We start from the raw sequence: 27,008 nt of genomic DNA, 5'->3' as shown, positions 1-27,008 counted from the left end.
TTATATTGTTTATATTTATCATTTATTGTTTTTTGCCCCACATAACAATCATCATGTGACCTTTCTGCTCCCAGTCAGCCTAGGCATTCCTCCGATAAGTGTGACAGCCAGACCAATTCATTCTCAGACCAGAGTGAGAGCCCTTTGGCCCACCCATTCATTTCCTGGTTGAGGTGAGATCTGTAAAAGCCTATTCATACCCAAGAGAAGAGAGACATGAGTTAGTGACATATCCCATAATCACATAGGCCCACCTGCCAGGACCTCAGATTTCTTCTCTGTGGCCATCAGCTCCTGTATATACTGTTACTGCTGTAGGAAGGTCTTATGTATGCTTCTACATGAGTGGTCCCACCTGCATGGTCCACAAGTGGCACATAATCACATTGACCCAGTATCTGCTCTTGACATTCTCCAACTTTACTGTAGTGGCCAACAGTGCAGGGGATCATTCCATCTCCTTCCCCCAAGATGGGCAAGCAAGTGTTAAACACTCATTCCCATCCTCCCTGCCCCATTCATTCTAATTTCATTGCCAGTAGTCAGAATTCATCATCTGGGTCATAGTCTGGGCTTTTCTCTCTGTGTCACAGGGCTGGAGCATTTACTTATGATGTTTATAAACCAGATGGGTAGACTGTTTCAATTGAATCATTTTCATCCCAGACAAGAAACTACAAACAGTGATAAAACTGCACAGTATATTCCAATGCATTCAAAATGATAAAATACAAAATAAAGGATCAAAATGAACAACAAAAGAAGGAGTGATGTTCAACAAAATGCCCAGCTTTAACAAGCTGGTAGCAGATTTTTGATGCTTTTCCTCAAAGGTAGCAGTATCAGACCTGTATCTGCATAACTTGGCTTGCTTCAGATCTGTCATATGTAATTAATGACTGTGAAACATAAGGTCCCACTATGAATCTGTGATTGACATGTGGCAACACTAAGAACTGATAAAAGCATTATATTACTTTACTAGTTCACAATCAAAATATCCTGAAATTTGTTCTTCAAGTATTGTGCCTTTGCATGTTACATTGGGTATACACAGCCCTTCGAGACGGAGTGAGTGAAATGGAGAAATAAAGGAACTGAGAAGTACTTTGTGATCACTGCTTGACAATACTGAATTGCTGCTCAGATTGGCCAGCAACACCACACTTCTTCATAGGCATGCATTAGTGGAGCAAAGTACAACAACACAAAGCTGTAGCTAGGACGGGGCAAAGGAGAAGGCTGCCCCTGGTGCTAGAGGTTAGGGGGGTATGATCATCACTGTAGAAGAGGCAGTGCTCATTCTGTACAATTTATGGTACAATCACTAATGCCATGTAGCTACCTGGCTGGGTGCGAGTGCTATATAGGCATTCATTTAAGCAACTACAATCATGATTATAGGTGATTAATTGACTTACTCACAGCTTTCAATGTGTGTGTGTGTGTGTGTGTGTGTGTGTGTGTGTGTGTGTGTGTGTGTGTGTGTGTGTGTGTGTGTGTGTGTGTGTGTGTTAGGCTATATCAAGCAGCTAGTGGATGACTTTACTTTTTTCTTCAACTCTATTGGGGGGTGTCAATGGGGGGATATGCCCAGGATGCTAACAAACACAGATACAGCTTTGGAAAAGCACAATGTGACAAGAAGCCACAATTGCTGATATCAGCAGCAATGACATGTTGTAGGACCTGTGACAACCCTCCACCAATGGACCAGTAATCAAGGAGCTTCAATCCTCACCACTGGCACCAGTGAGTGACGTTCACTGGAAGGATAGCAGGCACACACACAGTATCTCCAGATGCAGCTCTCTGCATCAAGCACAATCAAGCAAAATTTCCTTTAAAAGCACACAGGGAAGACAGTCATCATGGGGGCTGGTTCTTCTCTCTTTCTCCAGATCTGCAATAAGACTCCCCATTGGCACAGGTATAGAGTTCAGTCCTTAGCAAGGGTTCCAAGCCAAGTCCTCCAACACTCTCTCTGTCCAACCAGTGCTTTGTGTCCCTGCCCAAGTAGCTGGCACACGCACTTTTTGAGGTTTGATTTACACACACACACACACACACACACACACACACACACACACACACACACACACACACACACACACACACACACCTCTGGGGAAGGCTGGCACAGGTTTACTAGATATGCCCCTTCTGCCCAGACTATAAGGTAGTTATCACTGCCACCAGAACCCCGCGCCAACTACATTAAGGCCCTTAACAAAGGGTGTCCAGTTTTACTGTGTACTATTAATACTAATGCAAATTGTAGTTTGACCAAGAGCAAGGCTATTAGGAGTGGCCCACGTAGTGTCACCAAATAAATATGCAAATACTCTCAAAACTTAAATATCTCTACAAAGATGAATCACAATGAATGGTTTAAATATATTTAATAATAATAAAAGAACAAGGAAATCACTACATATATATTCACAGTGACATCAGAGTTCAAATCACAGGAAATATTTAAAATAACACTGAAAGACAGTCTCAGGCAAATAAAGAAAAACAATATCTAAACTAAGTTTCGCTATATTCCTGACTGTATCTAAGAGAATCATTATTCCCTACTTACTTAATAGATCACAGCAGATGATGTGGTGAATGCTCCTTCTTGTTGTCAGGCCCAAGACAGAAGACAGAATGCTCGGTCTCACTAAGAGACTTCTCAAAATAAAATCTAAAATGTTATTTCTGGGATAGCTTGCAGAATGGCAACACTTCTGGTCATCTGACTACTAGTTCCCCATGCAAACCCCCATTGCTGGAAACTGGCAGGATTTAGCACCTACCTGTAAAATACACACACAAGGGCTTTTTCTCAGATCTGTGGCAGGTGCTAGAAGTTATAAAATAATTTCATACTTCCATGCTTCCAGAATAGTAATTAGTTTACCCTAAAGACAATACAAAAAGCTTCCTGGTACAGACTTTGTATCTCTGGCTGCATTGAAACCTGTGAGATAGCATCTTTATTGCCTAGCCTGTATTTCAAACACAAGCACTTTACAAAAACCTTTTCCACACAAATATCTGTACAAATCAGTTTGATATACACATGACATACAGTTCTAATATATTTATAACACAAGCATAATCAGTTTGATATTCACAAATGACATATTATTATTTACAAAATTCCAACTAGGTGTGCTGGTAGTACTTCCTATCTTCACAGCACCCATTCAACAAAGCAGTCACTGCCTCAACTATACCACGGTATCAAGCCTATAATGTGAGATTCAGAGACATTCAGTGCAAAGGAATTTTATTATGTATATGTGGCATATTTCAATAGGTAGCAGAGAGCATCCAACATCATCAAAGCTATCTGTAATAATAGCCTGTGTACCCATAAGTGAAGAAGAGGAATGAGGGGACTGAGTACCAGTAATAATACTGATCTACATACTGGTGCATATAAATGTGCAGAGGTGCCAGCATGCATGCAGTAGGCATACTTACATATATAGTTTTGAGCATTGTATTTTGTAGAGGATCATAATAAAAAGTGTAGATTTAACAGAGCAGCAAAGAAGGTGAATACTGAGAATAGACTGCAAATGCTTTATGAATGTCTTGATGTCTTCATATATATAGATTGTGTGTGTGTGTGAGGGGTCACCCCAATAGGTCACTTGCCCAATATTTGAATTTCATGTGATCATACTGTATGTCAAACTTCTGTTTTATCTATCATTCTGTGTTTTGTAGATCAGCTCACGAAATAGTGCAGGTAAAAAAATATCCTTTAAACTAGACAGTTATGCAGTACTTTGGGCATAGCAAATTTGGAGTTTTGGGTAGGTAAGAGGATGCAAGTAGTCTGCACATACCAAGGTGGCTGAAATTGTTACAGTGAAATCACATAACAGTGCAAATAGGAGAGATTCCCTTTGCATACTGAAAAACTTTGTTCCTGGTTGTATTTATGTTCTATTCAATGTGCTGGGAAAAGGATTTTTGGATTGATGACTTTGGAATCAAACAAAAGTGTTAATGTGAACTGTCATTGACTGACATATTCATATATCTATTTCTAAGGGTTCCCTGCACAAGCTCAAAGTTTCAAAACTTCGAACTGCAAATGGTCGAGATCATAAGATCGAAGTTTTGAAACATTAAATGTTTTGAATGGAAATCGCTTTAAAGCGCGGAATGGGAAATTTACAGTTTTCCTCACTGAAGTGCGATCTTGGGTTTGATATATTTATTTAGCAGATGGTGTAGGGGGTGCAGGAGTGCAGGGGGGATTGCCCCCCCCAAAAAAATGTTAAAAAAAATGTATTTTTATTTTTTTTATTACAATTTTGAAGTTTCAAACTTGTCTTATAGTCTTAACTATTTTATATATGTATATGTATATATATATATATATATATATATATATATATATATATATATATATATATATATAGGGTTCCATTTAGATGCTCGAAAGTCTTTTTATGCAAATATGAAAAGAGCGACACGTATTATGCGAACCACGGAAATGCCGAATGTCCAAAACCGCAAAATTCGAAATGTCGAAGTGTCATGGTTGGCTGTCTGTGGTATAGCTCCATAAGGTAAGTGTGCGATAGTTACAGACCTTAGGGATAGGGTGCGGGTTAAGGTAAGTGCATAGATAGGTAATGTATGTAAGGTTTAGTGTAGGGTTAGAATTAGGGTTTTGTTAAATGCATGTGTGTTGATTATTTATTTTGTTTTGGTATATCTTTATAGGATAAGTGTGCGATAGTTACGGACCTTAGGGTTAGGGTGCGGGTTAAGGTAAGTGCATAGATAGTAATGTATGTAAGGTTTAGTGTAGGGTTAGAAGTAGGGTTTTGGTGTTTTACTTTAGGGTTAGAAGTAGGGTTTTAATTAGTGTATGTATGTGGTTTATTTATTTTGTTTGGGTAGGCAGTATTTAGTGGGAGGTGGAGTTGGCCAACTATGGGGATTCGACTTTTTGAATTTCGCAGTTTAGTACGTTCGGCATATTCGTGGTTCGCACAATACATGTCGGTGTTTTCGCATTCGCTTAAAAGGATTTTCGCTAATATAATATAGACCCATATATATATATATATATATATATATATATATATATATATATATATATATATATATATAAACACACACACACACTCCAAGAAGGATCCAACTAAGCAAGAGTCTTCACTGTGTAATACCTTAAACCTCCTGTAATGGAGGCCCATGGGATACATGCAAATGTCACCAGTACAGAAATTAAAAAGTGAAAAGTCTTGTGCATTCAGAAGCCATGTAGCTAAAACAGTCTTTAAGGGATCATGTACATATATTCCTTGGGGCTCCACTGCAGGAGGTTTAAGGTATTTTTCCTAATGGTTTGTATGTGTAAATGTTTTGCCCTTTGTTTTATATATATATATATATATATATATATATATATATATATATATATTACATCTAAATTTCAAAATTTCTACTTCAAATGGCTGAGACCAGAAGAGCGAAGTTTTGAAACCTTGAAAATGAAATAAAAAAAATTAAAACAAAAAAAAATTTTATGCCCCCCTGCACCCCCCACACCCCCTGCTAATTAAATATACCAACTTCAAGACTGTATTACAGTGAGGAAAATGGTAAATATATCATTCCGCACTCTACAGCTATTTCCATTCAGAAAGTTCAAAGTTTCAAAACTTCAATTTTCTGGTCTTGGATGTTTGAAGTTAAGTTTTGAAACGTAGAGCTTCAGAAGGGGATCCGTATACACACACACACACATATATATATATATATATATATATATATATATATATATATATATATATATATATATATGTGTGTATATATATATATATATATATATATATATATATATATATATATATATATATATATGTGTGTGTGTGTGTGTGTGTGTGTGTGTGTGTGTGTGTGTGTGTGTTTGTATGTATATAGATAGATAGATAGTTTACATAGTTTACATGTTTTGTTATTGAAAAAGCATTGTAAAACATTGTTTTTGCTGAAATTACTACAGTGGAGGTAAGTGGGGATTTGAATGTGTCTGTGTGTTTGTCATTGATTACAAACTATGGTTAGAGCAGGGTCTAGGGAAAGGGACAGATTCAGTGTTATACTTATTCGGTGTGTGTTTATGTCCACGTGTCTTGTGCAGTGGTATTCTCAGGTTAGGGATTTTTCATAAAGTAATGTGAAGGGTTAATGGATAGGGGCAGGGTAAGCACTCACGAGAAAGTCTGTACATGGGATGTTGTAACACTCTAAATGGAGCACATATATAGGGTGCTTAATTTCAAAGGTGGGCTCTACCACTTCCTGCTCTCGCATCACTACATAACAGTTACACTGTTGGCATTTTTCTGAGTTGGAAATATAGGCATTTGCCTGTCACTGCAGTCTGAGCATTTTATAATTTGCACACATCCCAGTCAAGCATTTTATCAATATCACATATGTCTCTAGCCCTATCTAGGCCATTGAACAGTCTTATCCCAAACAGAAATTGTTTTAGAATCTGTGTCTGTGGCATAGAAGGAGTAATTGCAACTATACATTGTCTCTTTGGCAATTGCTCAAAAATCCTTCTGACAGAAAAATAAATTCTCAAAACAGTGTATTTGATTTATTAGTGTCACCAAAAGAGTAAGGCATACTGTAGAAGAGGTTATAACCCCTGCACCCCTGCTCTTAATATAAACAGTTTGGGAAGATCACTGAATGATGTGGATAAAGATATAGCCCTCTTTGCAATGACTTCTTTTGAAAAATGCAGCTTTTGAAACATTGGCAAAAACTGACAGCATGCAAGCGTTTTTCATCCAGTTCAAGTTCTCCCTTTGCCTTTCAGATAGAACATGACAGTAGCTGATAGGAGGAGATGAATTCTGGTACTAAAACAGAAATAATTTGTTATTATTTGTGGAATCATTTTGGCTATTCTGTTGAACTGAAATTTTGGATTTATTAGCTTACCTAAAGTTTTCTTATAGCCATGGGTTAAAAAAATGCTCCTTGACATCTAACAATTAAATAATATATAATTATTTTGTATCATATGGGCCATAACTCTGATTTCACTACTTGCTTTCAAATGTAAAGATGTGTAGTCCTCAGGACCACACAAACACACTTGCATGAATACACACACATGCACACATAAACACATCTGCAGACAATTATGTATGTAACACACACACACACACACACACACACACACACACACACACACACACACACACACACACACACACACGCACACACACACACACACAGTCACACACACAATGTATACACACAGACATATGCACACACACACACACACACACACACAGTCGCACACACAATGTATACACATAGACACACACACACACATGCACACACACACACACACACACACACACACACACACACACACACACACACACACACACACACACACACACACAATCACACACACACCATGTTTACACATATACACACAAACGCACACACACACACACACACACACACACACACACACACACACACACACACACACACATACATGTCTACACATAGACACACTCACACATTACATTTTATTATAACAGGGATGCTTAAATTTATCTGAATGCCAAGCCCACCTCCTGTTGTACTGAATTATTCTGAGCTTGCTTGGATAATAAGTTCTAGCAATTACCTGCACATACAGATACATGCTTCTCATTTAATAAGTTTTATTTCTGTCTACTTTTGATTCCATTTAGAGCAACTTGACCGGATTGAAGAAGGCATGGACCAGATTAATCAGGATATGAAAGAGGCTGAGAAGAATCTAACTGACATGGCCAAATGCTGTGGTCTTTGTGTATGTCCCTGTGCCAAGTAGGTACCACTCTCTCAGTAAAAAGGTGCCTTTTCAAATCCAGCAGTGGTGGTGTACCTCTGATTAATCTATACAGATAGTTATCTATACATCCAATAAATGTGCTGGGTCTCTCAGCAAGAAGAAATGTAATTATCTGTCTCTGTTTTGGAACCCTATAACTTTAGCTTGTGGCCCCATTACTGCATTTGAGTGTCAGTGTACTCTATCAGGCTTTCTAAATAAAAGAACTGTAATAGAAGAGGAAGTAGGTAACCAGCAAACATCACACTACTTCAATATGGAGAGTACATTTTCTTGAAATACATTTTGTTGTCTTGTAAGCACTGACTTAAGTGGTGAATATCTTGCTTCTGAGTATAGTATATGCTTGGGTGGTTTCAATTCATAAATGCGAATTGCTGAAATATCGAATTTCAGCAATTCGTGTCCATGAAGTCGAATCCGCTAAATAACGAAAGTGCATAATCGCGAATAGGACAATGTTGAATTTGCGCTTATGCATTTTCATTATCATATGGAAATGTTCAGCTGGGATGGTGTCTGCGTTTTAAGGTGAGTGAGTGTGGGTGAGTGTTTTTGTAACTTGTACGAGTGGGTCAGGGTAGGGAGGTGGGGGTATGAGTGTGTGTGTTGGCTGTGTGTGATTTTTTTTTATTTTTTACTGTTTGTGCGATCTCGGAGTTAGTATATATATAAGTGGGGAGGTTGGGGGCACAGCCCCTCATGTGGGGGGGTGCAGGGGGCTGGGTGTGTGTCTGTGTGGTATGTTGTATTTCAGTATTTTGTGGTGTGGGTGTTATGGTTTGTGTGTTGTGTGCTGTATGCTGTGTGGTCAATGTTGTGATTTTGTGGTTGTGAAGTGTTGGTGTTTTAATGGTTTCGACTTTATACTGTCGAAATGCTGAAATTCGATATTTTAGCATTTCAGCAATATGAAGTGAAACCACTTAGGTACATCCTTGTTTTCACATTTTCACCCTCACAGAACCTTGTCTTGTACTGTTGCTTTCTAATTGCTCATTTGATTTAGTATTCCCTGGCTCCACCTGGACAGCAGTTATGAGTATTTCAATTTTTATTTCTAGTTGGAAGAGTAAAGCGGACCTCTACTGCTCAGTTTTATTTGTAATTCCCACTAACAGACAGACCTGACATGTCAATTTTTTGTCTCCAGTGATATAAGTAGATGCCATACTACTGTGCTGTCAGACTGACCATGATGAAATACTGTTTTAGCCAGGCCAAACGAGGACATTGGTTTAGTTTTCATTGCTAGCTTTAAAGAACGGCTTCAATATTTTTCCTTTTTTATCTTTCACTTCCACCCAGATTGAGGTTTATACAATGACACATAAAAAGAATCTTATCAAATGACCCATTTAGATACATAATGGAAGATAAACAGGTTTCTCATCATGCTACTATCAGTCGGAAATTGCATGAGACATTAGGTATTATATGTATACGTGGTCATTTTAAAGTGGAAGATTGCTGTATACTGCCTCCTTTGTCAGGATATGACTGCTTAGCTGTATTGGCTACAGTAAGCACACCACTATTAAATTAAAGCAAGGGTAACTTATCTCTTTCATTCTTTATTTATTTATTGACATTTGATTACTGCGAAAGTCTGACTGGGTAGGAGTACATTTTCAGCAGAGGCCTGGGGACAAAATCTCCAAAGTATTACAAAACATTTTTAAGAACAATAATTTTATACTCTTCAAAAATAATATATAAAAAATCTGCAGTTTAAATAATTATACAAAATTAGACATAGTATGAAACATTGGTTAAGACTAGATACACGTTATATGATGATTTAATTTTCAGAGAAATTTTAGCCAGTTTATATTGAAATTAAAGCTAAGTTAGTATAATTTAAACAGGAACTACAATATAAAATGAGTGAAAATCAGGCTTCTGAAATATTTAGAGAAAAAGCCAAGGGGGAGAGAAATTGATAGAAGTAAGAAAGTGACTAACGAAGGAGGAGTATGGCAGTGTAAGGTGTGAATAGGTATTTGTTTGCATTTATCCTGCTGTTGCGCAAGAAAAGAGTCAGCTTTTGGCTAGGAAGGCTTTCATAATGGGTTTGAAGGATGGGAGGGAGACTAAGGGAGAAATACTTGCTGAACTTAATATCAATGACAGACTAAGATAAAACTTTGCAGTATTTAAAAGGCACATATTAGAATATCGCTTTCAAAAACGGATTTTGCAAGACACACAAAAACAACTAAAAGCTGGAATTAAGAGGTGTTATTCCATATTGAAAAATCGCTAGTAGAACAAAAAGTCTAACAAAGACAAGAAACAAGAAGTTGAAGAAATGGGGAGCAGGTGGCAATAGATTCCTAAAAACAGAAATAATCCCCCTGGACAGAAAGATTAAACAAAGTATGAAAAGGGACCAACTGATCTTTGAAGGGAAACTATTAAGCAACATGAAGGACAACAAGGAGACTCTTTTAAATATACTCGGAATGGGCATTAATCCTAATTTAATATAATCTGGAAAAAAGGGAAGGGTAACAAATGAAATGATAACAGTGAGACTTTTAAGCTCTTCTCTGATTATTTTGTTAAGCTTTATGGTAATAACTGTAGCCTAATGAATGAGAATTTCACAGATAATGAAGGATTCCCTACTACCAGAAATGGTTCTGAGGTTACTGCCATAACAAGGTGGCAGGGAGAGACAGGGTGACTAGTAAAGATTTAAAAAATCTTAGGAACGGATTAAGGGATATAGTAGCCCAAGAATTAAGATTACCTTTCAATACTTGTTTAGAAACAAATATGTCAATAGACAGGAGGACAGCTATTGTAAAACAAGCTGTTAAGGAGAAGGAGCTTTGTGAGAGTTAGCGTTGTTTCCAATTTAAGGAAATAATGGAAACCATAATATTAAATATATTAAGAGATGATTTGTATAAGAAAACATTTATTAACATCTAACAACATGCATATATCCAGTAGTGCTCCATAATGACTTTCAGCCTTTTCTTTTACAACAGCTTTATAACATATATTAAAAACAATATCACAACAGATACAATGTATATTGACTTTTCCTCAACATTGTTAGATAAACTGCATAAAATGAGCCTTTGTACAAGCTTATATTAATGAATGGCTTGCTCATGGGTAGTCTCTGGCAAGTAGCAGTAGAACCTTATTTAGGAGAGGGAATGGGGCATAGGCAAGGTTTGTGGCCATACATTTTTATGTGTACATATATGTATATGTGTATATATATATATATATATATACGTGTGTGTGTGTGTGTGTGTGTGGATCTACTTTATAAAATTGCAATCCCACAATATAGAACGTTACACCATTGAGATCACAAGAACGAAAGATCACATAAGCAAAACTGCAAAACACCAACTCCCAAAACATTGAATCCCAAAACATTGAACACAGAAAGACAACCCAGATGTAGGATATCTATTCCCTTTCACTTTTGCAGAGGGGTATGCCCCCTGCACCACCCATGCCCCTTGCAGATTAAATATACCAACTCCTAGATTGCACTACTTTGAAAAAAAAGGAATACAGTCTAGTGATCAATATACAACAACCATAACAATGACAACCATACTATGTACTACACCTGAATACCTTTACTGTGAATCTCCATCCTAATTTAACAAATACAAGTAAAATCATACAACTTCTATCTCTTTTTCAACTCACACTTACCCAGACTTCTCCAATGACAACAGAAACATGCAAAGTAATCTCCGCCATACTGTTTAATGTGCTGACTACAAACCCTTAAAGAAACACCACACGACTAAATCACTTACCCTATCAACTTTACATACAGTTCTACATTCTGCACTATGATCTTCTGCACTTTTGTCAATGTGATCTTTCATTTTTGTGGTCTCGATGATGTAACACTCGATCTTATGGGATTGTGATGTTTTTATGAAGTAGATCCATATATATAGATCTTATGGGATTGTGATTTTATGAAGTAGATCCATATATACATATATATATATATATATATATATATATATATATATATATATATATATATATATATATATATATATATATATATATATATATATATATATATATATGTGTGTATATATATATATATATATATATATATATATATAAATGTTTGATATCCAGATATCTTCACTCTTGTTTTGCTTACTCTATGCAGATGAAAAGGTTAATCAAATATATAACAAACGATGTACTCATTGCATGTTTCTAAAGCTTTGGTGATTGGTAAAGGAAAACTCACACAGTGTTAAATATTGATAAGAGCAAACAAATGCATTTTTAACACACAATAAAAACTATAAATGCATATTAAAGGCACAGAGAGAGAACAGCTCAGGTCTAGGTGTTTATACAGAGAAAATCATACCCAAATATATCTGCAGAGTTTGATACCATTTTAGAAAACAGCAGATTGTGTTGCAGGAAGCCATAATCTTATTATTGTGAGAGTTATGGGAAGAATAATAGGAAGACAGCCTTAATAGGAAAGAAACAAAGCAGCCAAAGGAGGGGGTTGGTGGGGGTACTTATTCAAGCTTCTAGCAGACATTTAGAAATATCAGATCAGAATAAATAAAACTAATTGTCCCAATCCCCTTCAATAAACACATCACACCGAATGACATTTGACGACCTTTATTAAACTTCCATTACATAGCTTTGATCACCAAAATTATTAATTACAACTGGACATATTATAGTTGCTTTTAATCACAGCATAAACATCCTTGCAATATTAATCAGGACAGCTTACCTACTCATCCTGCCCCAGTAAGCAGCGTCTATACCTCTGCTTGCTTACTTTACTTATGAAACAGCTTCCAAAACTCACTTCATATCCCATTTATTGAATTACCCATCCAAGCAAATAATTCAAGACACTACTAAAAAAGTATTCCAAAAATCACAAACCAGCGAATTGTGAACCAAAAGACAAGAGAGATGCTCCGATGAACAAACCACTTTATTCAGGATACTTCTTGAAGTGCGAAACATACACGTACACTTTTCGTTTGCTAAAATTCAGCTAACTTCCTCAGAAGACAAAATAACACAAACCACGAAACTGTTTAAATAGTGACTCTATACCTCAATAGGCCAAGCAATTATTCAATTTGGCTTAATTGGGGATGTGCTCCAACATATATTAGTAGACTCTGAATTGCAAGGTAAAAAAATGTGTGTACTAAACCAAGTTTTAATCTGGCTGTCAGCAGAGTCAAAAAAACAACAACAACACAAGGGAAACTAATTGTTTTAATACAGTCGCTATATTAGCAGTTCGTCTTACTAAAATTATTCTTGATAAAAAAGTATTTCCATTTTATTAATATGCTTTTAAAATTATAACACAAAAAACATAAAATTACATAATTTGGTATGGCTTGGGTTTAAAAATATTTACATTTAAAACGAGCTAGAACATCTAAACGCATATGTATAATAAACTTTATGAACCTTAATTAAATCATAATTAATCTAAATACACCCAAAGCAATAGGGATGTACTATAGTGAGAGCATGCTTTCCTAACTCTCAACATTATGGTCACTATAAGTAGAATCTTACTTAATACACAATAATTAATAAATATATATATATAAAATGTACTAAATAAATAAATAAATAAAACCTATACATTATAAACAGTAACTAATAAATGAAATAAAGAATAAATAGTGGATAATAAATAATAAATAATAAATATATATATATATATATATATATATATATATATATATATATATATATATATATAAAAAGTTATATTTTTATATTTTTATATATTATTACCTTAGTTATTATATTTACATTATTATTATTACTATTACCCACTAAAGTCATTTATTTCTAGGTTAAATTTAATCTAATTATGGTTTTAATGTATATACCAAGTACTGCCACCTAAAAGTAAAAATTAGAAATTAATTTAGTCAGTTTAAATGTGAAACTATACATTATCAAAATACTATAGTAATTAAATTTAAATATACAAATTGATTAATATATATTATAGTTTAAAACTTTTAAAATTCAACCAACTAAACAAATGATTAATAAAATGAAAAAATTAAAACATTATCTTTCCAATTTCTTAAGTCTTAAAATGCATTTAATAGATGACATTTCATTAATACCAGGGAATTGGTTGGCATTCGTCGCCAGTTGCCAAATAAGTTCTTTCCGTCCAATTTTAATGGTTCGTAGGAGCTCCTAGGATCTTCAATAACCTGGTCAATAATTTTAAATTTAAAAGAAAGGCCTTCATTCAAATAGCAATGCCTAGCAAGTGCATTTTCTAACTTCTCTCTGTTAATGCTATAAGTATGTTCGTAAATCCTTTCCTGTAGTTTTCTATCAGTTTTCCCAATGTAGAAGGCTGCACACTTCACACACTTAGCCATATAAACCACTTGACGGCTACTACAATTAAATTTGTCTTTTATTTTGTAAGTATTATTTTTTATTGTGAAGGTGCAGCCTTCTTCAATAAACTTGCAATAATTGCACATATTGCATTTGAACATACCTCCATTAGGCCTGATATTGTTGTTTTTGAATTGTACAATTTCCTTAAAATTCTGGCCTCTCTTAAAGACAATTTTTGGTTTATCAGATAGTATACTCCTCCAATTACTATCTGATGTTAATAAGTGCCAATTTTTATTCAAAATGTTCTTGATGTCAAATGCATCCAGATTGAAACAAGTAATAAAACTGCAGGAAAATGGTGTCTTTACTTCATTCATTACTGTTTGTACCAACTCATTGTTTTCTAGTAATGGTGTTCCTAATATCGGTGTATACACCCCCTCCCATCTCTTATTCTTAACTTCAGTAATTATATTGTCAATAAATTCACTCGGGTACCCTCTTTGGAGGAAGAATTTTTCAAGAAGTTGATGTTCATCAATAAAATCGATGTCATTTGTTATCATTCTTGCCGCCCTAACTAGTTGGCCTTTTACGACCGCTTTCTTCTGAAAAACTGGGTGGCTACTTGAAAAATGAAGGAATGTATTAGAATAAGTCTCCTTCCTATAAATAGTCGAGACGAATCTTTCATTAGCATAATCTTTTTTTAGGTTAACATCCAAGTAATTAATGTTATCCTTACTATATTTGGATGTAAACTCCAGGAAGTCGGTACTGTTATTCAAGGTTAAAATAAGACTATCTATACCCTCTGTTTGGTCCTCGTAAATCATAAAAATATCATCAAGGAATCTTGTATAAAAGACAATCTTGTCTTTAAAACTCACATTTTCAAGAACGGTAGACCTCTCCCAACATGCCATTACCAGGTTAGCAATACTGGCCCCACATGGGGACCCCATAGCCACGCCGATCTTTTGATGGAAAATTTCTTTATTGAACAAAATGAAGTTATAGGAGAGGACTGTGTCAATTAATTCTCCCACTAACTGTATTTCACTAATAGGTGACCCTAATAGTCTCAACATATCACTGACCCATTCTATTGCCTTATCATGTGGTATGCATGAGTAAAGGTCTTTAACATCAACTGTAACAAACAGTCCTGTGCTTGAAAATTGTAAGTCGTTGATGGATTTAAGAAAAGACCATGAATCTTTTGAAATCTGCTTTTCTAGCTTAATATATTTTTGAAGAATTTTATCAACCACATTCGCACAGGTGTAAGTCATGCTACCCCTTCCATCCACCAGTGGTCTCATGGGTGGGTCATTCAAGTTTTTATGGACCTTAGGGATCCCAAAAAGGACAGGTGTTTTTACTCGTGGTTGTTGCAAAAAATTATACAAATCATTGTCTATCCTCCTCTCAATAAACAATTCCTCATATAATGCCTTAATTCTACTAGCTGCTACATTCATTTCATTCAAAGATGATTTAGATTAAGTATTACTTTCCAAAATCATTGTCATTCTATTCTGGTAGTCACTACTAAACATTATAACCAGCCCTCCGCCTTTGTCAGGCTTCATAACACGAATGGGTGCCTGGTTCAATAGTCTTAATAAATCTCGTTCTTCTTTCGTCATGTTGAATTTGTACCTATTTTTAGTTTCCTTCAAGTTCCATAAATCTACTTCCATGATTCTTTCAAAAAGTACAAGAGAAGGATGGAGGGGGGGGATTGTACACACTCGAAACAAAAAAGTCAGATCTTTCACTGAAGTTCTCTCCCATCAAGAATAATAGGTTCAACTTCCTTGTAAAAAGTTTCAAATCTATTAAGGTGTGGGCAATGTTAAAAGTAGTGGTTGGTACAAAAGTATAACCTCTACTCAGTAAGTCCACCATTTCGTTACATATGGAAAGACTAGTATAGTTAAAAATCTTGAAATCTGCTTTTGAATTCGTTATAACAGTACAATTCAGGTGGTCAAGTGTAGGTGTCATAAAAATAACATCCCTTACTACCACTTCTTCCTCCTGTTCCTCGAGTTCCTCTTGTTCTGAAAGTTCGAACTCGAGGCTGGACCCCGAAAATTTTGATTTTGGTTTCCCATTCTTGTTTGGTTATTGCCAAATTGATTTGATCTGTCCAAATTACCAGGTTCTCTCTGATTATTTCCACCTTTAGCATTCCCTTGTTGGGCTAACCTCTCGCTTCTCCTAACATCATTATCTGTGTTAGGTGTTGACTCATGTTGGGGTGCCAAATTAATCTGAGGTTGCTGCATAGTGGAACTTACTCCCAAACCAGAATGGGTCTCAGTGTCAGGTACAATATCCTGTTCATTCGGGGTTATATTAGGAGGTCGAGGGGGGTGGGGGTAAGCTTTGCCCTCACCATAGTCCTTTAGGTCTCTGTTAATTTTCTTGGTCTTGGTACCATTCATTTTCGACAGATGGTCATCTATGCTCAAGAAACATCTGTCATATTCAAATTGGTACCTATCAAAGTTCATATCAGCTTTAATTAAACTGTCCAATGATTCTAGCTCATTTAATAAAGTGTCCACCGTTTCCTGATAGTGAACGCAAAAAAGTTCTAATAATTCCAAGCCATGCCTATCAAATAGCGCTACAAGTGCGCTATGAAAAGAAGAACCTTCGATTAGACCCATAGGAAATTGCCAGTGCCTCAAACCTTTAGGGACAATCTTTAGTTTGATGCACTCATGAAAATAGGCAATTTCTAATTGTAGTTTATGAGTCTTAAACAGTTTATTGTCAAATAAGTTCAATTTCTGATTAATATCATTATTTACCTCTGGTGCTGTCCGTATAGTGTTATTCGGTTGTGAGCTAGCGAATGTGGAAGTTTTATGCACCCATGTAGCAAGTGGCTCACGCTCTGAAAACCTTTGGTTCTCTGCCCCAACCCGGGCATTCACTCGTTCTCCTTGTGTTCTAATTCCATTTATAGTTCCATTAGTAACAACGCTATTTGTCGAACATGTCTGCGCTGACCCACCTTCATTTAACCGGCTTACTGTTGATGTGCCAGGCTGAGAAAGCCGGTTAACGTCATCCATACGTTGGGAAAGGCGGTCGACTTTCTGCGTAAGTAATTCAGTCAGGGCTGTAAGATTTCCGTCACCCTCATTCTGGTCCGTAGTGGATGTTGAAGCACTCGCCGCACTTGGTTCCATCAAGAAACTACTAAAAAAGTATTCCAAAAATCACAAACCAGCGAATTGTGAACCAAAAGACAAGAGAGATGCTCCAATGAACAAACCACTTTATTCAGGATACTTCTTGAAGTGCGAAACATACACGTACACTTTTCGTTTGCTAAAATCCAGCTAACTTCCTCAGAAGACAAAATAACACAAACCACGAAACTGTTTAAATAGTGACTCTATACCTCAATAGGCCAAACAATTATTCAATTTGGCTTAATTGGGGGTGTGCTCCAACGTATATTAGTAGACTCTGAATTGCAAGGTAAAAAATGTGTGTATTAAACCAAGTTTTAATCTGGCTGTCAGCAGAGTCAAAAAAACAACAACACAAGGGAAACTAATTGTCTTAATACAGTCGCTATATTAGTAGTTCGTCTTACTAAAATTATTCTTGATAAAAAAGTATTTCCGTTTTATTAATATGCTTTTAAAATTATAACACAAAAAACATAAAATTACATAATTTGGTATGGCTTGGGTTTAAAAATATTTACATTTAAAACGAGCTAGAACATCTAAACGCATATGTATAATAAACTTTATGAACCTTAATTATGTAATTTTATGTTTTTTTTGTGTTATAATTTTAAAAGCATATTAATAAAATGGAAATACTTTTTTATCAAGAATAATTTTAGTAAGACGAACTACTAATATAGTGACTGTATTAAGACAATTAGTTTCCCTTGTGTTGTTGTTTTTTTGACTCTGCTGACAGCCAGATTAAAACTTGGTTTAGTACACACATTTTTTACCTTGCAATTCAGAGTCTACTAATATACGTTGGAGCACATCCCCAATTAAGCCAAATTGAATAATTGCTTGGCCTATTGAGGTATAGAGTCACTATTTAAACAGTTTTGTGGTTTGTGTTATTTTGTCTTCTGAGGAAGTTAGCTGGATTTTAGCAAACGAAAAGTGTACGTGTATGTTTCACACTTCAAGAAGTATCCTGAATAAAGCAAATAATTCAAGACGACATGACCTTCTCATCCTGACCCAGTAAGCAATGTCCATGCCTTTGCTTGCTTACTTTACTTATGAAGCAGCATCCCGATATCAATTCATACAGCATTCATTGAATTACCTTCCAACCAAACAAGCAGCATCCTTACCTCCACTTGCTTATCTATTTAGCAAGCATCCTCCAGTTATTCACTTTCCTTTCCCCAAATCCCTGTAATGAACATCCAAACACTAGAGGGGGAACAGAAGAGGGCAAGTCTGTCCCTCTTCTCCACCTACCCCAATCGATAGAATAACCATAATCCCCACAAATCCACCAACAAAAGGAGAGGGTGTGGGTAGCAGGTGCACGCCAAAATGTGGTTACTTACCCAGCTACACTTGTCTAAACCCCTTAAGCCCCTCGCCACCCTTACCTCATTTCCTCTCAATCATCCCTCCTTCCATTTAACCCTTTCATCTCCCCAACCAACTTAACTCCCACTAATATATAATCTAACCCCTTCTGAAGATGTCCCAGAAAAAAATTGGTTTGTTGCTAAACCTCATTTAGCATAGAAGCTGCTAATAGAACTACTACACTGATATGGCTAAAACAATAAAATTCACCCCATCTGTTATTAGAACCCTGAATTAAGAATATACCAGAACATTCCATGCATTTAGTCAGAAATGCCCATGTTAGTTCTTAAAATAACACAATGGACAGTCCTGAGCTAAACATTATGCAGTTACCAGCCCAAAAATGTTGGAACAATGCAAGTACAAACCTGAAAGAAGAAAATCACTTAAGTGAAAAGTCAAACAGTGAAGCAGAGGTACACACTGAAAAACAATTACATGAAAAAATATAGTATTTTCTATGGGGAAGCAGTCTGCAGAATCAGCTGCAGCAGAGGGAAAGGAGTTACACAGTCAAATACTTCAGCCCCAAAATGGTACAAAGTAGGGGCCAAGATAACTAGAAGAACACAAAGTGAAGGATTCTCTTACCAAGAGGTTATAGTCGAAAAAAATTAAGATAGTTGAAAAGAAAATACATAACTCTTAGCAGAATTCTGAACTTTCTGTCAAGTGAAACAAAGATCCCTAAAAGTGGGAATTCTAAGCAGTGTGGAGAATTCAGCTACAAGAAATTACTAGTGCAGTAAAATGGAAATAAATACAACTGTTCAGTACCTTAATCCCATACTTACAACTGACTATGGTACACAAAATCATCCACAACCAAGTAGCTTGTCCTGCTCTTAGCCCATTAATCTACTTTTATATCCCAAATAAACATCTCAGGTCTGAAGACAAACATCTCCTCACAACTTATAAACCTAACAAAACCCTAGGCCTAAGCCTTTGGTCCTGCTCTGTGGCAAAACTATGGAACTCCTTTCCTTTAGCTATCAAAAGTGCTAGTAACCTGCACTCCTTCACTTGCACTCCTTCAAAGCATCTGTAAAGAATACTTCAACAAAGCTTGGATTTGTTCCTGTATGACCCCCGGCTGAGGTACTCTTATACCTTTTTCTACCTCTACTCTCTCTATCCCCACTACTAACTTACCCTACCCTCCCTTCCTCTACACATACTCCCCTGAGGTTACACTCATACCCACATCTGTTCCTACTATCACCTCTATCACACCCTATCCTTCTCTCCTTATACTATCCTACACCTTCACCAGTATAATCTGATACCATATTTCATGACCTCTAGAATATTAATAATCATTATGATAATCATCTATTATGTAAACAATGTTGCACCTTCCTATTATCAGGCTTTCCATATAATTTGTGCTTGAACACTATTATGTCAGCTGAGTTATTATTCTGACAAACTAATGTGTAGTTTTTCAAATTTTGTGCTTGAATGTTAGGACTTTATTATGTCTGTCTAGTTTTTCATTCTGTTAACCATATGTATCCGGAGCTTTTCTTCTCAGGCCTCTGATGAAAATGGGTGCCTCATGACCTAGTCAGATTTTCCTAGTAAACACACACAAAGTAAATAATAAATTAATACATTTATGTCAATTTAAAACAGAAGACTCAAAGAAGGAATCTTGACAACAGATACGTGTGAGTGAGGAAAAAAGTTAAACTGAAGGCAATTTTTGTTTAGAGTTCCAACCTGCAGAAGATTTAGATGTGGAAGAATCTATACCGTTTAAGCGAATGGTCCAAATTTTAGGTGACCTAGAAGTGAAGCATATTAAATCCAAAAACGTTTATGGAAATATGTTGTTGACCCCATTATACAAGTGATAAAGAACAAGTTGAACATACTTCTTACCCTTATTTTGAAGTAAGTAATAATCCTTTTGATTAAGATGAGTAACAAGCTTTCCAGTAGATAGAGCATGTTAGGCTTTAAAAAATGTGACAGATGAGGGGTTCAAATGTGTTTCGTAAGTCATGGAACATTGACAGAGCACCTCTGCCAAAATTAATCAAATTAAGAAGAACTTCTCTGGCACCCAAAAGAGCAGTTTTAGTCATGTTGCCCAAATGAAAGCTATGATAAGAGCCAGACTGTAGGCCATTGTCATTTAAACCGCCACAAGAGATATTGATAAATACCTTCCTTTATTATTTTATAGACACGGGGAAAGAAGTGTAATAGCATGGAAATTACTGTGATCAGAAAATGCCTCACCTTTGTGAACTGAGGATATGGATGCTTCTTAATAATACTTTGGTACACACTTGCACACCTGTATAGGACAGTCTTGGCTTGATTCAAAATATTGCTGCTTCCTTCTTGCTTACTAGAACTCCAACCTACACAGTTCAAAACTTAACAGCCAACATCTTGTTAGCACAATATCTTAGTATTGCTGCAGATGCTGTCACAGACCCTGTATCTTTACTTACAAATCACTTCATTTCAAGAAACCAAATTCTTGAAGCAATCCAGCATTATCTCCTAACATAAAGGCAGCAAATCTGTAAACTTTGCAAGCTACAGGGATATAGCCATCATATCCCCTGTATCCGAAATCCTTGAAAATAATAGTTGATCAACTATCTAAACAAAATCAAACTGCTTTCCAGAGTTTGACATGGATCTAGGCCAAGGTACAGCACAGAAACAACTACTTTTCCAATCAAGTAAACTATATCCATGGAAAACAAAATCAGGGTGAAATTGTTGCCTTCTTAGTTTTAGGCCTATCAAATTCAACTGATATAGTGTCATACCAGATAATATTATGTACATTCAAGAAACTGGGCCTCAACAGTAGTACAATTAGATGTTTTGCAAGTCACCTCAACCTGCAAACACACTGTGTACACTGGACTGAAGCACTATCAACTCTTCAGAAATAACAGTCTGTGTACCAAAAGGTGGAATATTTGGGTATTTAGGTGGTAGGCCATGGAGAATGGTATTGCCACTGCTAGCACACCCATCCTTGGGTGGGGGGGAATAAGGTCACTTTAGTTAACTGCTTGAGTGACACCTAGATGGAGCACTCTGTAATGTACCTGTGGGGAATCACCCTGTCAGGCATGTGTTACCAGTACAGTGCAGTCACTTTCACCAGGATATTCATGTGTAGTAGGGTAAATGCTTCTGATGGCAAGGCAGCTATACTGGAGCTCAAGGGAGCTGACGCGGGACCACTTGGTCAGTTATTTGACCCACTTCCTGCAATTTAACTATATCTTCTTAATGAGAGCCATGACTAGTAGACACAGTCTGGGGAATGAATGGCTGCAGGACTCTTGCACTGAGACAGTGATTGGTTCAGCCCTCACATCAAATGAAAGTGATTTGGTGAGCACCATAAACAGGAAAAAAATAGGTCTTACTTGAAGATGGGCCTGGTACTTTGTGTGTGGTGCTGCTGGCAAGGTTCCTTCCGCCGGACAGATTTCCACCTCTCAGGTGGAGGAACAAATGAGTCAGTTAGGTGAAGAGAGGCAGGCATTGTAATGATCAAGGAGACAGGCAGTGCAAAACTTAGGATCTTTACCATTTAAAATCTTTATAAACAAAATACATACACCTTCTTCCTTAGCAAATCTAATCCAACATGTAGATGACTCAGCATTAATTGTGTAACCAACCTACAGCATTCCTTTACAAAGATTGAAAACTGGCTGGAATAATCTAAGCATTGCCTATATCGAAATATATGAAACTGTCTCTATGAACGGAATTCATATAGCGTATAGGCATATAGATTTATATTTGGAAGAATTCTATTTAGACGGTAGAATTACCACTGACACACATAATTTTTTAAAGGTAATATCCCCGGTAATTGCCACAATAGTGGGTATACCTAAAGTACATAAAAATTTGTTGGATCCCCCCTTCCGACCAATCGTATCAGGTAGTAAATCCAAAACTTTTCCTATAGGAGCAGCTATAGACTGTTGGTTAAAACACATTCCTGTAAAAGTACCTCATATTATAAAAGATTCTTGGGATTTTCATAGTAGACTGAAACCTAGTCTATGGAAAAGGGAACTTGCATTTCTCACTATTGATGTTATTGATTTATTTTCAAGCATTCCGAAGGAAGAAGGTCTTGAGATGTTTACCAACAGCATTAGGAAACATTCAGGGATTGAATGGGATAGGGTCCAACTTATTGTTGAATGTATGTCCATTGTATTAGAAAACAACTTCATTTATTTTAAGGGGGAGCATTACAGGCAGACTAAGGGTGTAGCAGTAGGGGGCAGCTTGTGCCCCCATCTTTGTAAACTTGGTACCGTTGGACTGGGAGGAACAACATGTTTTTAACAGTAAGTACTTCAAGTATCTCAAATGTTACACTAGATTTCTGGATGATATTTTGTGGAATGATCCCCTTGATGAAATAGCCAAGTTTGTACAATATTTAAACTGCACGAGCAGTTTTCTTCAATTTACTTACATTAGCAACCAAGTAGGAATTGCTTATTTAGACACCTTAGTTTCCCATACACCTACAGGATTCAAATCTCGAATCTACAGGAAGGAGATGTTTAGTAACTCCTACCTGGAATATTCAAGTAATCATCCTAGAAATCAGATGAGGAGCATACTGAAAGGACAATGTATTAGGGCAGCCAGGATGACATCCCTCTATGACGATATGGTATTAGAAATAGAATTTATTGGAAGTTTATTTAGGGAAAGAGGATACCCCAATGGCCTTATATCTGATATCACAGGTTATGTAAAGAGTGAAAGGGGTAAAAGATACAAACCCATTTTAGGGTTGGCTAGTTCCCAGGTGAACCCCATGCGAAACAATGAAGGGAATAACAAATACAATAGGGCATGTATCATAGAATATAATCAATATGCTCAGTATGTAAAAACATAATGATATCCAACTGGAGCATTTTAAAATCAGAGGACGGGTTGGTTGACATATTAGGAGAGACACCCATGTTTGTATACAATACAGGACCAAATATAAAAAATAAACTTAAGCACCCTTTGACAACTGATGGGTGGGTAAAAAAGGAAAAACATACCACAAAATTTGTAAGATGCAAGCAGTGTCATGCCATTTTAGATATTGATAGTCTAATACTTGAGAATTTTAATAGGACAAAAGTAATATTTAAAAATGGGAATTGTAACACTAAACACGTTATATATCTAGCTAAATGTTTAGAATGTCCAGGTTTTAATGTCAGAAAGACCGACAGATGTCTAGAAAATAGAATATATGACCATTTGTACAATATTGGTTGGAAAGAAAGGAATAATGCATTATACAGACATCTAGATAGCAGCAAGAACTGTAAAACTTTTAAGTTTGGTATATTGGAACATGCGAAACTTAACCCAAGAGGGGATATCAAAATTTTACTAGCAGAAAAGAAGTAAAGTGGCAATTATTGCTTAATGCTACTACCCTCCGGGACTTAATGATCATATTCCTGTAGGACCTGCATTACTAGCAAGGATATGAACTTGTTGTGAATGGAAAGTACATAACTGAACATAGGAATATGTATAAAGTAAGAACTTTTCACAAGTACAAAATATTTTTGTAACTTAAGAAATTAAATAAGTACACAATAAGTACAGAGAAAAGTTTTTTGTGACTTTTTTCTCTTTACAGACGTGGATTATGAATTACATTAAAAGTAATGTGTATCTTTAAATAATGTGAACCAATTGTAACGTTTTATTGGTTCATACCCAATGGCGCCTTTTTGTATGGGTATTTTAAGAAAATTAAGTAGCAGTATGGCATTCTGATGAAGTTCATGTTTATGGTGGATGAAAGCGCTAAATCTTATTGCTATACTTGTTTTTAGGCTTTTATTTTATTAAATTTTGTTTATTTTACTAGCTGCTTGGAAAGTGTCATTGGATTTGTGGTGGCATTGAGAGAGTGCTATACTGTTTCTTGATTGCTTTGTGCTTGGTTTGTACAGCTGCTCTTTTTGGTTTGGTTTTATTTCAAAATATAAATAAACTAGTTTTGTTCATACTTGCAACCTAACAATGAAACAGTAACAACAATGACTATATCAGTAATATCAACCGACAATACCAAAACTAAGTTGATGGAACATATAAAACTACAGTGAATAATAATTGACCAAATACAACATATAAAACTTCTGGCAATAATAACTGATCAAAATTTAAGAGCTTATTAACATATCTAACAGATAGTTAAACATGTAAAGTAGAATTACTTTCCAAAGTCAAACTTTCTTCTAACAAACCAGTCACATAGAACCATGTTAGCATATTTCTAGCTCATCAGTTTTTGTTAACTTACAATCTTGTCCATTGGCTAAACTAAAAATGTCCATTCCTTAATTAAGCGGTGGCATGTCTGTTCTTTATTTAAGCGGTAGCAGCATTTTACTGATTTTATTCAGATGAAGGTCCAAACGCAAAGAGGCATGAAAGCATTTAATACTTTTATTAAACCTGTGTCTTCCTACGGCAGATATGCTTTGATTTTTTTTTTGTTTTGTTTTTGTTTTTGTTATTAGCGTGGTTTATGTTTGGTCATATTAAAACAAATGGACAAAATGGTTTTAAGGTCTAAGACAAAAAATGGAATATAAAAGTATCACATCCTGGAGTCTACACAAATAGTTGCATATACTAGTAACTCTTGAAGAGAAGACATCTACTCCTCTACTTGTCCTGGTGAGAAGCAGTTAAAGCAAGCTGACTGGAGTAGACCAAATTTCCATAAAATCATCATCTGTCCTTGGCTCATTCAATAAAATACTTGAGCTTTCCAAGGGAAGTTGAGAGATATAATCTCACCAGAACATCATGGATCTGTCCAGGGTCTCTCAGGTACTCTTCCTGGTATGACATACAGCCAATATAAGACACAGTCTGCACTGTTCCTCTAAATCAGAAGCTAAGCTAGCAGATACTGTCTCTTTTAGCACCATCATATAGGCGTTTATGAAGAGTTTGAAGAGCATGTTCAAAACACAAGTGGAATATACACACCACTGTCACCTTTTGTGAAAATAAGAACTGCCACCCCAGTTTGCTAGCCAAACAGATACTACCAACATATTTTATATGTTACTTAAAAGTCATATTAACCATCAAACTCTAATAGCTTCCAGTGTCTTCAGCTCTTCCCTTTAGATCTCTTCTTCCCCGAAAACCACAGAACTTCAGAGTCCCTCAGGGTTGTTTGATTGCTACATTGATCTTGTCAACTTACTTGTCCCCAGTTATACCAGGTACTTCTGGTACTACTTTCTCAAATGAGGTCATAACCTTTGAGATTAGCAGTTCCCCAGTTGCTCATCCCAACAATATCCCCAGCTAAGGTCAGAAGTTCTTTATCGTTGCTTACAACAGTATGCATGATGTTTCACTCATGGTCACCAGACTGCTTGCCAGAACCTCTATGAGGCCATCAAAAAGTCATTCTCCATAGTTACCAAACTCACTTTGCTTCACTCTCCGATGCAACAATTATATCTTAGATGGACAGTATCTTTCTGTGTGTTTAGGGATTCTGCCTTTCCAAAACATGTACAGCTTTCACCCCACTATTGCCTGGAATAGGCTCCCACTAGAAATCAGGACCCTTACACATCCTAAACAATTTAAGAGAGCCATCAAAGAGCACTTTAAAAGTCATTGGTCCTGCCACTGCACTCTCAATCCTTAACATTCCCTACTTCTCATACCTTAATCTACTTTCTGTCCTAAACTCACTCTTCTCACTAGCTTTCTCTAATCTTCCTTGACTACTCTTTCTACTGTCTTCTAAAATCTATTAAGCAAATCGCCTCAGAGAGACATTCTATTGTAATTGTCTTGCCTTCATGCAACTACATCATGATAAAACTGGGTTTTTGTAACCACTTACCCCAAAAACTATACTCATCTTAATGACATATTTCTTTTTATACATCTTGAAATAGTTATGCTATACTTCTGATTATTGACACTGTATAACAGTGTATTGCTACTTAATGCCTTGTAATAATCCTGTAACATTGCTGTTTAATGCTAATTTCTAATGAAAATTGTATAATATGCTGGAGCTTTTCTCC

General features: G+C 36.0%; 1 protein-coding gene across 2 annotated transcripts in view; it reads left to right on the top strand.

Annotated features, from left to right (window-relative positions):
* LOC122794510 (synaptosomal-associated protein 25-like) overlaps positions 1-27,008 on the top strand; it is a 1,032,368-nt gene that overhangs the window by 714,283 nt on the left and 291,077 nt on the right. For both annotated transcript variants that reach the window (XM_044062973.1, XM_044062964.1), the window contains exon 5: positions 7,758-7,875. In XM_044062973.1, coding sequence (XP_043918908.1) covers positions 7,758-7,875 — 118 coding nt within the window. The remainder of the gene's footprint in view (positions 1-7,757; positions 7,876-27,008) is intronic.

The sequence above is a fragment of the Protopterus annectens genome, chromosome 1.part0, assembly GCF_019279795.1.
Source record: "Protopterus annectens isolate FY-2018-M chromosome 1.part0, PAN1.0, whole genome shotgun sequence".
NCBI classification, from domain to species: domain Eukaryota; kingdom Metazoa; phylum Chordata; order Ceratodontiformes; family Protopteridae; genus Protopterus; species Protopterus annectens.
Note: the sequence above shows the minus strand (reverse complement) of the source record. Positions and strands in the feature narration are given on the sequence as shown.